The 14,254-nt window shown below is 48.5% G+C and overlaps 1 protein-coding gene across 7 annotated transcripts in view; it reads left to right on the forward strand.

Annotated features, from left to right (window-relative positions):
* LOC112558999 (ETS translocation variant 3-like) overlaps positions 1–1,856 on the forward strand; it is a 29,634-nt gene extending 27,778 nt beyond the window's left edge. For all 7 annotated transcript variants that reach the window (XM_025229800.1, XM_025229804.1, XM_025229806.1 and 4 more), the window contains one exon: positions 81–1,856. In XM_025229800.1, the coding sequence (XP_025085585.1) occupies positions 81–1,188 (1,108 nt within the window). In that variant the 3' untranslated portion in view covers positions 1,189–1,856. The remainder of the gene's footprint in view (positions 1–80) is intronic.
* Positions 1,857–14,254: the final 12,398 nt, after the last annotated feature.

Here is a 14,254-nt window from a genome sequence, read left to right on the forward strand (position 1 = left end):
TGTCCTGGTTATCTCCCTGTGTAAACAAGGTGCGTGTGGCTTCCGCTGGCTTGTGACACCTGCCGTCTTGCTGTGTGCAGGTATTACTACAAGGTGCGGCAGCTGGAGAGAGTGGCCAACCAACACCTGGTCTACAAATTTGGCAGCAATGCGCACAAAGAAGTGTGGGATCGTATCGCCGGCCTCAGCCAGGAGCCCGTGTCACACGTCACTTCCTCACGGGACCAGCAAGCGTCACACACGTCACAGACGTCACGGCCCGCTGCCAGGGATGGTAGCACAAAGGAAGACCACTCCTCTGGCACCTGGCGTCCTCTCCCAGAGTCCTTCAACACCGTGACGTCCCCTGAGCACCCTAGCAGCAGGCTGGTTGAGCTGAAATACGAACACATGGACGCAGATTTCTCGCATCATTCAACATTTTACTGCCCAGACAGCCAGTCTCTTGTAAATCCATCTCTTCCTCATGCCACCAGGCATTCCAACTCAAGGAACTTTTTAAACACTAGAGAAAATCAATTTGCTGGGCATCCGTCTGCCTCGCAGTCTAGCACAGTGACATCACACCAATCACCGACCAATCCGATTTCATCCAACAAAGCCACATCGTGGGGATGTGAGGTGCTGCCTCACTTTTTGCAGGAGAGGCGGGAAGCAGTCAGCCAACAGTCCTTCCAGACTGCGATGTATCGCGAACAATTCTGTGACGCCACGCTTGACATGCAGACGGCCCCGGCAAAGCGTTACGCAGCGTCACACGCGCCCTTTCTCATGCCTGCACCAGAACGTCACAAAGTGACGCACAACCCCAACGATTACAGTCAGCACCTCATGGCAGACCTCACGATGGAGTTCTCGTCGTCTGCCATGTGCACCACCTCGGATCAGAAGGGAAACAAACCGCTGCAAGAGGATGCGCTGTCGTCTCCCCTGCTTCTCAAGTGGTCCACCTCCGCCATGGACACCGAGGTGCAGGTGGATCTGAGGGGCCTCGTGCCGGACTCCTACGACCTCGACTGTATTTCTTCGAGCATTCCAGCGAACTCTAGCATTCCAATGGACTCCAGTATAGCGGTGGACTTTCACAGTGGAGGTCAGGGTGTGGACTGCTTACCTTTCACTCGTAAACCCTCGGCAACTAACCTGGACTTCAAGAGCCACAGTCCACAGGAGACTCAGTGGAGATGAACTCAGGACGAGTCGTAAACACGCCTGCCATCAACACACACACACACCCTCCGTGTCCCTCGCCGCTACACGTGAGACACAGCTGTGGCCAATGGAGTCAGCCAGCTGTGGCCAATGGAGTCAGCCAGCTGTGGCCAATGGAGTCAGCCAGCTGTGGCCAATGGAGTCAGCCAGCTGTGGCCAATGGAGTCAGCCAGCTGTGGCCAATGGTGTCAGCCAGCTGTGGCCAATGGAGTCAGCCAGCTGTGACCAAACTAGACTGCCGGGGACTCCTGAGTCGCCAGGTGCACAAGGTGCTACAGCAGTTGTCGATGTACAAGTGCTACGCCAGCCGTTCTGTCCGCCAAGCTAGTCAATACAGCCAACGAAGAGTTGTGCGTGTGATGTGACGTCAGGTGATGTTGAAAGGTGTGACGTGCTGTACTGTCAGAGACTTTCACCTGTTTCCTGTGAGGGACACAAGCGTATGTGTGATGTACACACACACCTGCCGCAGGTGCATGACTGCTGTAGGTTTCTCTGGCTTTGATCTCGTTGGGAACTAATCCTGTCACACCGCGATGATCACGTTTGTCAGTCGTGACGTTGTAAACACCAATTGCCTGTAAGTCTGGCACCCCTGACCTTTGACATTCCACTGATACACTGATAGAGAAACTATGAACTTTCATGAGTTCACCTGTGACTGTGTTGGTCTGTGATTGTGATGAGCGGCGAGTGTCTGTCTTGCGCCCCATGGCCTTGGTCTGTCTGTCTGTCTGTCTGTCTGTCTGTCTGTCTGTCTGTCTGTCTGTCTGTCTGTCTGTCTGTCTGTCTGTCTGTCTGTCTGTCTGTCTGTCTACTGTGTGTATACTTTGTCTACACACTAGACACTGTGTTGTGGTCCACGCTGACACCATTCACCTGTTGTGAATTACTACCAGGTGTAAATGACTTGGTTTGCACCATCTTGGTCGCTGTTTGATGGGTGGCACATATCGACACTGTGTTGTAAATAAATATAGAACTGCAACACGACTACATAAACACAGCAGGTGATCACACAGCTCACCTCCCAAGCCACTGCTGTGACAAGGCTACATCACGTGACGTTTATAACATCGTGTGACGTTTATAACACCGTGTGACGTTACGAACATTTTAATAAAGTAATGATGAAATCTTGATTTGAGACGTTACAATGAGGAGGTGTGTGTTTGACAGTTATTAATGAAGTGACGTGTTATCAGTTGTTTAAGGTTTTAGCTGTCACTGACACAGACTGACGCTGACTGACACAGACTGACACAGACTGACACAGACTGACGATCAACGACACCAACATTCCAGTGAGAGAAAGTTTGAGATTGAGTCTGTTGGACATCCTTCTGCTTCACACACTCGTCAACTGACACTGACTGACTGACACACTCACTGTATGCAAGCTACCCTCACACTCACACAGGTACACACTCACACACAAATACACACACACAGGTACACTCACACACAGATACACCCTCACACACAGGTACACACTCACACACAGATACACACACACACACTCACACACTCACACACAGGTACACACTCACACAAGTACACCCTGGCACACACTCACACACAGGTATCCACTGTACACACTCACACACAGGTACACACTCACACAGGTACACCCTGGCACACACTCACACACTGGTATCCACTGTACACACTCACACACAGGTACACACTCACACAGGTACACACTGGCACACACTCACACACAGGTATCCACTGTACACACTCACAGACAAGCAGCTGACACGAGCTATTACTGCATCGCTGACAGCTGTGTATGTATATTTGTACACAAACTGAATGAGTGGCCGATGCTGTGGATGCTGTGGATGCTGTGGACGGTGACACCACTTGGGCGGTGTTGAGGAAGTGTCGGGTCCTTCAGGATGCTGTGGATGATGACGCCAAAGATCTGCGCAACAGGTAAGAGTCAGTGACGTCAGGTCCGTTAGTTCCGTTATTGTAACAGCCGGCAAGTCTACTCACCTGTCACATTCTATTTCGTAGTCTTCAAACTGCTTGTAGCCGCGTGTAGCATGTAGTCCCTAGCTTGTGACGTGCACACCCACCATGCATCACTTGCCGCGTGTAGCCTGTAGTCCCTCGATAAAAATAAGCACAATAGCAAAAGCTTCATCGTCATTGCCATCATCAACATCATTATTATCATCATCCGCCACCGCTCAATCATCACACACGTCACAAAGAGGAGAGCGTGACGTCACATTGACACTCCCGCCACGCGCTGTGTGGAGAGCACTTCACTGTCATCACGGACGTGCATTCGGGAACTTCCGGTGGTGGTGCCACACGCTCGCAACCTTGCGGTCTCTTCCGCTATGTGCGTGCGTGTGTGTTGAGACGGGTACTTGTGTATACTTGTATGTAGGTGCGTGAGTACGTGTGTGGGAGTCAATGGCGGGATCTCGTCTCTATCACCACCACCAACACTAGCACCACCACCACCACCACCACCACCACCACCACCACCACCACCACGTCCACCACAGACGCTCCAGGATGTGTTCGTCACGAGAGGGAAGAGAGAAGCTGCTGCTGCTGCTGTGTTGGGGTCACCTCGTCACTTGTCGCATGCCTGTCTACAAGGCTACACGCGCCAAAAACTCACTCGCTCACTTACTCACTCGCTCACTTACTCACTCACCACTCACTTACTCACTGATTTACTCATGTACTCACTCTTCTGCTCACGAGCATTTTTGTCACATCACCACCTCAACACATACAGACACACAGACGCGGCTGGCTGTCTTCACATATTAATGCACACACAGACACGCACACACAGACACGCACACACACACGCACACACACACACACAGACACGTCACAACCACACGCATGCTGCTTACCCCCCCCCAGTCCTTGTCCGGGTAAAAGTTTCAAAATGGCGGAGGCGGAAGAACCAGTCTGTGGAGCAGGTCTCGTAATTTTGCTGGAGGATACATCAGGCTACAGACGATGTACATGTGGGAGGCGTGTACAGCGGTGCCCACACTGCCCACCTTTACAGTGTGGACTCTGACCACCTTTACAGTGTCTGCCCACCTGTACCTTGTCTGCCCATCTTTACAGTGTCTGCCCACCTGTACAGTGTCTGCCCACCTTTACAGTGTCTGCCCACCTGTACTGTGTCTGCCCACCTGTACTGTGTCTGCCCACCTGTACTGTGTCTGCCCACCTGTACCTTGTCTGCCCATCTTTACAGTGTCTGCCCACCTGTACAGTGTCTGCCCACCTTTACAGTGTCTGCCCACCTGTACTGTGTCTGCCCACCTGTACTGTGTCTGCCCACCTGTTCAGTGTCTGCCCACCTGTACTGTGTCTGCCCACCTTTACAGTGTCTGCCCACCTGTACTGTGTCTGCCCACCTTTACAGTGTCTGCCCACCTGTACTGCGTCTGCCCACCTTTACAGTGTCTGCCCACCTGTACTGTGTCTGCCCACCTTTACAGTGTCTGCCCACCTTTACAGTGTCTGCCCACCTGTACTGCGTCTGCCCATCTTTACCTTGTCTGCCCACCTTTACAGTGTCTGCCCACCTTTACAGAGGTGGAGTGACGTCAGTGGCAGTCAGAGCCTCGCGGACCGAGGGCAAGGTACCCTCCTACCCACACGAGAAGATGGCGGGTGTGTGCTTATGCGACGTCTGCTGTGATGCTCTGTTGTTGTTGTTTTGCAGTAGGTGCTGGTGTGGACACTGTGCCTAGGTTCTTGGGTTCTGTAATGGTGGCGCCACTGTGTTGTGGGCGTCACTTCCATGTGACGTGCACTTGTCATCAACATTACCAGTGTTGATGACTAATGTCGGAAGGGAACATGCCAGGAACTGTGGGAGCCGAGGATGGTCGTGGATGGTGGATTGTGGAGGGAAGGGGTTTGTGGTCACTTCCTGTAAGCCCCATGACGTGGCTAGCCGGCCCTCCCCCTCCCACACACCCCCTCACTCACTTGTGCTGCAAGGACACAACACCTGTTGACAACCTGCTGACAACCTGTCGACATCTATCACTTTGATCTTTGCCGATAAGGTGACAGGTGATGGGTGTGAGGATGTCCGCACCGGCTGACAGATTGGCCGCGCCTCATGGCCGGCGGTGGGGCTTGCCGATGGTGGCTCAGTCACCCTGGCAACAACGACGACTGACACCCGCCGACATCCCCCTCCCTGGGGTCCTATGCTACGGCCTCAGGCCAGGTGCGAGGTCATCTTAATGGCGGTGGCTCTCAATGTCCAGTGGACCCTAGCGTGTCGTGCTCTGTCACGTGCACACGCTCTATTTCCACAGGTGCCTCTCAACTCTACCCCAATGTCTCGGTAACACACACCTGCTTCTATAAATAGAAGGCACTCGACCCCACGTCGAGAGACACAAGTGAGAGAGAGACAGAGACTGCTGAATGGCTATCGAAGAGTTACGTTTCCTACTGACCTGACCTTTTGGCGCTGCTCTCCCCTGTGAGGCGGTAGTTCTGTCGCCTCGTGTCGCCACTTTATCCTTTATCTCCACACCGGAAAAAATTCTGCTTTGGGTTCTGCACATTCCGGGGTGGGGTGGGGTGGGTGCTTATCGTGACCTGCTACCCGGTCCTGGGAACGACTCTCCCCCCTCTGGTGTAAAGATACCACTTTGCTGACCTACTGTGACCTCGCGCCCCCTCCTCCCCCACATTCCAGCCTCTAGACTGTGTGTACGTGTGTGTGTGTGGCACTGGATACACACTGGCTGAACGCACTGCCAGCAGTCTGCTAGTGGGGCCTTCAGTCTAAGTCTATCTTAGTACAGTGTGACAGACACACAGACAAGTTGATTACATCTCATGTTGGCGTGCACGTGTTTCCCTCTGTGTGTGTGTGTGTTTGCTCTGTGTGTGTGTGTGTGTGTGCTGCTTGCTCTGTGTGTATGTGTGTTAATATAATTGTGCGCACGTGTAGACATGATTGTGTGCATGTTTGTGTGCACTGACGCTCGGGTAGATGTCATCACAGCAAAGCCACCCGAGCTGTTAGTCCAGTTCAAAAGAACTTGTCTTACTGCAGCACTTTCCTTCTCTACAGGCCAGGTCCACTCGACACCCGGGGTGCACTAAACGTCATGTTGAGAGATAAGAGTACTCCACCCGCTACACCAGGAGCACCACCCTGCAATAAAATGCAAACAAGCAGATGACTGTGTCGTCTGTGTGATTTGCTCCCAGTGTCACCTGCTGACACAGCGACTTGGCCACAGCAGGGCAGAGGTCACAGCACAGACACCCTGACTTGTCCGACACTGTACATCATCGACGATGACTAGACTGACTGTACATCATCGACGATGACTAGACTGACTGTACATCATCGACGATGACTAGACTGAGACTTGTCACACGCCTGTCTACACGCGCCAAAAACTCACTCGCTCACTTACTCACTCACCATAGACGACTGACTAGAAGGGAATCCTGATTGTACGTTGATGTTGACCACGTGGTACACAGGTAAGTGTGAACACCTGTACAGCGCTGTGTGGTGTCAGCACTCACCCAAGCATGCAGCCTGCTGTCACAGCGCCGGTGGCTGAACACAAGGCTACAAGTGTCAACAGCCTTTCACAGCCACGAGGTCTTTGACAGTTGAGTGTGACGGCTGCAGGTCAGGCTGGGGGTCATGTCTGCAGGTCAGGCTGGGGGTCATGTCTGCAGGTCAGGCTGGGAGGTCACGGCTGCACACGTGACTTGGCGGCCAATGGTGGAGGCGCCGTCAGAAAAGCCGCCACAGACCCCGCGGAGCGTGACGGCACCACGTGATCACCCACACAGCACGCGCCACACTCACCTGCTGAGCTGATTACAATCCACTTGTCGGGCTAATTACCGATACGTCACCACAGTGTAGTCTGCTCACTATTCATGCCAGCCCGCAGGTAGATATGTTAATTCTGTAAAAGGACACGTGACCGGATTAACCTCATGAAGGTTGAAAGAAGTGACACAAGACACAAGACAGGTCAGTGGGGTGGGTGGTGTCGGGTGTGTGGGCGGGTGCATTGGGCTGCTGGCGGCACTGACAATCATCCTTAGAGACTCGGGACAATCCACTGGATACAGACGACAGGTTGCCTCACACGGGGGACACGCGACACAGTCCTGCTGACAACAGGTTGCTGCCGGGGTGTGGGGTAGAGACCAAGATGCCTGTAGCTGTCACGGTTGGCTGCTGATGTTTTCAAACGACATTTATTTCCGTAAAAAAGCTGTTTTACAAAAAGACTAGGTTACACAGGTGATCAAAGATGGCGGCCGGCCAGGTGTTGCTCGGTGAGTTTACCCTTCACACAACACGCGAATCAGTTGAACCGCTCGCCTGACATGGGTGGGGGAGTCAAGATGTCTGACAGACACCCTCTCACCCAATCTCTGCACGTGCTGCAGCTGCAGCTGTGTCTCCTGACATGGCGCCGACCTGCTGCTGACAAACAAAAGAAATAAAGGTTCCCTTGACAAGGATCACCCTCTGGACCTGACTCCAAACATTAAATATCAAATAAAGTCATTTTATGCTTTATTACTGCACCTGTCTGTCTTCCTGTGAATGGTCCTTCCTGCAAACACATGAGAATATGAATATGACATGTTGTAGGCCATTGCACCACTCACAGATTGGTAGACAACAGAGCACAGAGATAGACAGAGATACACGGAGATACACAGAGATATACAGAGAAATACAGAGATAGACAGAGATATTATACAGAGATACACAGAGATAGACAGAGAAATACAGAGATAGAGATATTACACAGAGATAGACAGAGATACACATAGATAGACAGAGAGAGAAAAACGTGATTTTGCTCGCACACAGTACACCGGTGTACACACAGTACACAACATCTTGAAGAACATCTCAGTGTACACTGATGTAACCAAAGAGGATAAGGCGTAGTAATACAGTGTGTAATAACTGTAATAACTGCAATAACTGCAATAACTGTAACAACTGTAACAACTACAATAACTGTAACAACTGTAACCTACTGACACACACCCGGCTAAAGACTAACACCAGAGCTCGGTGCGATTTGCTGGAATCGAACACAAACTATCACGATGGTATTTTATCAGGAAGCGGCACGAGAAATATTTTACTAAAGTTTTTCTTATAATCACCTGAGTTTGTGGCGATGGAAAGAACCGAGGACAGGTAAGTATTTCTAAAAATAGCATCGTCGGCATCAGCTGAACTGGACGACAACAGATGCAGTTGTCGTGAAATGTTGTCTTCGGTTTGTACAGTCAACTAGCAAATGCTACAGGTACTGGCGACACACTGGGTGGATGGACTTCAGGTGTTGAGAGATGTGTAGATGTGTAGATATACAGATGTGTAGATGTGTAGATATACAGATGTGTAGATGTGTAGATATACAGATGTGTAGATGTGTAGACATGTAGATATACAGATGTGTAGATGTGTAGATATACAGATGTGTAGATGTGTAGACATGTAGATGTGTAGATATGTAGATGTGTAGATATACAGATGTGTAGATGTGTAGATATACAGATGTGTAGATGTGTAGACATGTAGATGTGTAGATATACAGATGTGTAGATGTGTAGATATACAGATGTGTAGATGTGTAGATATACAGCTACCATCTCTCAGGCTTTCGTCAAAAATAAGTGCGACCTTCGCCCCCGCACTGGACTCAAGATTGGCTGCAAACATGTCACAAGTGACTGGTAGCCTGTCACAAACAGTCGCAGATAGGCTGTCGTTAAGCCACAGCACCAGCTGTCAACACAACTACGACCGGTGGTAAACATCGTAAACAAACATCAAGCACCCGATATCAACATCGGCACTTTCTACACCTGTATAAGTAACAGCGTGACACAGTCACAAACACACCATCAGTCGTGTCATCAGTCACATTATCAGTCACACCATCAGTCGTATCATCAGTCACACCGTCAGTCACACCATCAGTCGTATCATCAGTCACATCGTCAGTCACATCATCAGTCGTGTCATCAGTCACACCATCAGTCGTATCACCAGGTCAGGGTCAAGACAACTGTGAGGTCACCATGCACGTGCTGCCGGCAGCAGACAGAGAGAAGGGAGGGGGACACAAGGAGCAGCTACACAAACACGTGCGAGGAGTAAACAACATTTTCACGCAGCTCAATGAAAGTTTTCACATCGATAAACATGCATTAAATTATTGTTATATTTTTTAATCATTAAAAGTTTATCAGCTATAAAAAAAATTCAATACTGTACAGGGCTTCTGCTTACGCAAAAAATTGCGTACAGTACGCATTAAAAGTTCGGAGGACCCCTTCAATTTTCGTCGATGGGGTCCCATTCAAAATTGGGCGAAGAACAGGGACCCCTTAAAAATCTGAAGAAGGGGTCCCTAGGACCCCAAAGAATTTAGCCTTAGCAGAAGCCCTGCTGTAAATCAGGGATGCCCAACCTACGGCCCGCGGGCCGAATATGGCCCGCGAAACTTCTGCCCACAGTAAAGGAAATCGGCATGTTAGCAATAAAAAAAAAAAGACCTAAAAAACGAAAAAGAAGGGAAGAAGAAGTATTTATCCCCACGTAGGGGCGTCTCTCAATCTTTTTTTCGATGGACGAACATTTCGATTCAGTGCTCCGACTTGGTGTCTCTACGATGCAGCCGGACATTCAGAGGTTGGTTTCGGGTAAACAACTTCAAATATCCCACTAATTACTACATAATTAATGGTAAGTACAACTTGTTTCTAATAAAAATGGTATCTGCTCTATTTTTTTACTTTTTTATTTTTTATTTTTGCGGTGAAGCGGCCCGTGACACGCATGTCGGAAATGTGTATGGCCCGCAGGCCGAAAAAGGTTGGGCATCACTGGTGTAAATGAACTATCCAAAATGTATTATTATCATTAATGTTATTGTTGTTGTAATTGTTATCGTTATCGTTATTGTTATTGTCATTGTTATTGTCACTACTAACACACACCAAAGCTCGCCAGCACTGCGGGTTCGTTTCTCCTGTTTCCGATGCCAGTGTTTACAGACGATCCTAACAATTACCCTAATTATCTACTCACATTAGCGATTATTATTTAAACTGAACCTAACCCAAACACAGATAATGGAGGTTGCACTCGTGTTCGTCTTTACGATGCAGCCCTTCCTCCAGTCCACATCTGCCTCTGTCTCTCCTTCACGGCAAACCGAGACTTTTGTCACAGTCTCAGCCAAGTCCTCCGTCCTCTCCTCAAGTCTCGGCTCACATCAAAGATTGTTTCTCTTCAAAACACGCCGTGTACCTGTGTGTGTGTGTGTGTCTATGTGTCTGTGTGCGTGTGTCTATGTATGCTATGTATGTGTATGGGGGGGGGGTACATTAGTCGCCTTGGACCGGAAGTGACGTTGCAGACGGCGACGTCAAGCTGACGTTTCACGCAGGACAGGCTGTCAACGCACCGATGTGTTGTGAACGGTCACCCGGTACTTCCGGTCAGTTGAAAATGACTTCCGCTGTGTGCTGACGCCGTGTGATGTGTGCAACCAATCATCTGTCAGCTGTGTAGCTGCTGGCGTCGTCCCTGTCGTCGTCCTCCTGAAGTAGATGTCGCTGCTGTAGTTGAACTGTTTTCTGTGAGGCAAAGTGACTTCGCCGTCTTCTTCCTTCAGACAAACAGCGCCGCCTCCTGCCCACCGACATTTGCTTTCCATTAACCCTTCCTTTGAAGTTGGCGGTGTTCACAGTCTTGTGAGCACGTGCTTGAGCGCGCACACACACATACATACACATACACACACACATACATACACATACACACACACACACATACACACACATACAGGAGGCGCACAGGTATAGGTACAAGTACAAGTATAGGTAAGGGTACAGGTATAGACACAGGTATAGGTATAGGTATTAAGTATAGACACAGGTATAGGTATAGGTACAGGTATTAAGTATAGACACAGGTATAGGTACAAGTACAAGTATAGGTACGGGTACAGGTATAGACACAGGTATAGGTATAGGTATTAAGTATAGACACAGGTATAGACAGAGGTATAGGTATAGGTACAGGTATTAAGTATAGACACAGGTATAGGTACAAGTACAAGTATAGGTACGGTACAGTATAGACACAGGTATAGGTATAGGTATTAAGTATAGACACAGGTATAGACACAGGTATAGTATGGTACAGTATTAAGTATAGACACAGGTATAGACAGAGTATAGGTATAGGTACAGGTATTGAAGTATAGACACAGGTATAGGTACAAGTACAAGTATAGGTACGGGTACAGGTATAGACACAGGTATAGTATAGGTATTAAGTATAGACACAGGTATAGACACAGGTATAGGTATAGGTACAGTATAAGTATAGACACAGTATAGACAGAGGTATAGGTATATACAGGTATTAAGTATAGAACAGTATAGGTACAAGTACAAGTATAGGTACGGGTACAGGTATAGACACAGGTATAGGTATAGGTATTAAGTATAGACACAGGTATAGACACAGGTATAGGTATAGGTACAGGTATTAAGTATAGACACAGGTATAGACAGAGGTATAGGTATAGGTACAGGTATTAAGTATAGACACAGGTATAGGTACAAGTACAAGTATAGGTACGGGTACAGGTATAGACACAGGTATAGGTATAGGTATTAAGTATAGACACAGGTATAGACACAGGTATAGGTATAGGTACAGGTATTAAGTATAGACACAGGTATAGACAGAGGTATAGGTATAGGTACAGGTATTAAGTATAGACACAGGTATAGGTACAAGTACAAGTATAGGTACGGGTACAGGTATAGACACAGGTATAGGTATAGGTATTAAGTATAGACACAGGTATAGACAGGTATAGGTATAGGTAAGGTATTAAGTATAGACACAGGTATAGACAGAGGTATAGGTATAGGTACAGGTATTAAGTATAGACACAGGTATAGGTACAAGTACAAGTATAGGTACGGGTACAGGTATAGACACAGGTATAGGTATAGGTATTAAGTATAGACACAGGGTATAGACAGAGGTATAGGTTAGGTACAGGTATTAAGTATAAGACACAGGTATAGACAAGGTATAGGTATAGGTACAGTATTAAGTATAGACACAGGTATAGGTACAGGTATAAGTATAGACACAGTATAGGTATAGTACAGGTATTAAGTATAGACACAGGTATAGGTACAGGTATTAAGTATAGACACAGGTATAGACAGAGGTATAGGTATAGGTACAGGTATTAAGTATAGACACAGGTATAGGTTAGGTACAGATTAGTATAGACCTATAGGTATAGGTACAGGTATTAAGTATAGACACAGGTATAGGTATAGGTACAGGTATTAAGTATAGACACAGTATATATAGTATAGGTACAGGTATTAAGTATAGACACAGGTATAGGTATAGGTACAGGTATTAAGTATAGACACAGGTATAGACAGAGGTATAGGTATAGGTACAGGTATTAAGTATAGACACAGGTATAGGTATAGGTACAGGTATTAAGTATAGGCACAGGTATAGGTATAGGTATTAAGTATAGACACAGGTATAGACAGAGGTATAGGTATAGGTATTAAGTATAGACACAGGTATAGGTATAGGTATTAAGTATAGACACAGGTATAGGTATAGGTATTAAGTATAGACACAGGTATAGACACAGGTATAGGTACAGGTATTAAGTATAGGCACAGGTATAGACACAGGTATACACACAGGTAGAGGCACAGGGACTCTCAGCCTCGCCTACAGCAATGTCCAAGGTTGTGTAGACATGACGTGTCCCTTTCAAAGATTGGTCATAAGAAGGTGTGACGTAGACTACTTTGAGATGTAGAACAGCAGGTGTCACCTGCAGGGTGTTGTTATTTAGCTCAGTGGCAATACTGTCTCTTTGTGTGATAGACAGAGAGATGGAGAGATAGAGACAGAGAGATAGAGACACAGAGATGGAGAGACAGAGATAGAGAGACAGAGAGATGGAGAGACAGAGATAGAGAGACACAGAGATGGAGAGACAGAGACAGAGAGACAGAGATGTACCCGATGTGGACACTAGACGACGCCGCCAATAATCCAACGACATTTCGTTAAGACAAGATTAAGGGTAGATTGTCGGGTACCTGGAAGACTGACACCATGTCCTGAGGTCACAAGGTCAGGTCAGACTTGGGGTAGAGGTGAAGGCGATGTCACGACCTCAGTGGAGACCGAGCTTGCCCGATGTACCCAGTGCAGATCGTGAGTGAGGGCGAGACAGAGAGGATGAGGAGCGCGACCAACAGAACATCATTCCACACCTGTCTGACACCTGTCTGACACAGCAACACATCAACCCACGTGACACACAGGTGAGAGGAAAGTAAAGAGTGATTTTTACAGTTTGTCTCTGGAAGTGTTTGCCAGCCACGTACAGCTTACAAGGCTAAAGGTCATCCACGTGGCCTTGCCATGACCTCAGTCACCTTGGACTTCAGTACAAAACTGTTCACTCAGTAAAACCGCCATCTTGTGAGTTTGTCTTGCGTGATGCTGGCTGACATTAGCAACCAGAACCTGCAGGAAGCAAGCGTCAGGTCAACGTGACACGTGACGCAACGTGCACAGCCTCCACTCCATGCCGAGGTCACACCATTGTCCTCGGACACCACGTGGGTCACATCCGGAAATGCTTCCTTCACCAATCGGAAAAAACAGCTCGGGGAGCCTGCGAGGGGAGAGGAGACACAAGAGGAGGGAGGATACACACCAGGACTGGCATCCCGGACCTGACACTTGACACTCACCCTACAGCTCCAATTGTCATCAAGCACTTTGCAACAGGATGGGGGCGCTTGCCTCCACCACCTCCACCACCACCACCACCACCTCCATGGCGACGGGAGTCTACTACTTCTACTGACGCTTCGTCAGCTCCGCCAGTCAACTCGAGGCTGTGGTCCAGTCAGGGATGACCTGCGG

The sequence above is a fragment of the Pomacea canaliculata genome, linkage group LG3, assembly GCF_003073045.1.
Source record: "Pomacea canaliculata isolate SZHN2017 linkage group LG3, ASM307304v1, whole genome shotgun sequence".
Taxonomy (NCBI): Eukaryota; Metazoa; Mollusca; class Gastropoda; order Architaenioglossa; family Ampullariidae; genus Pomacea; species Pomacea canaliculata.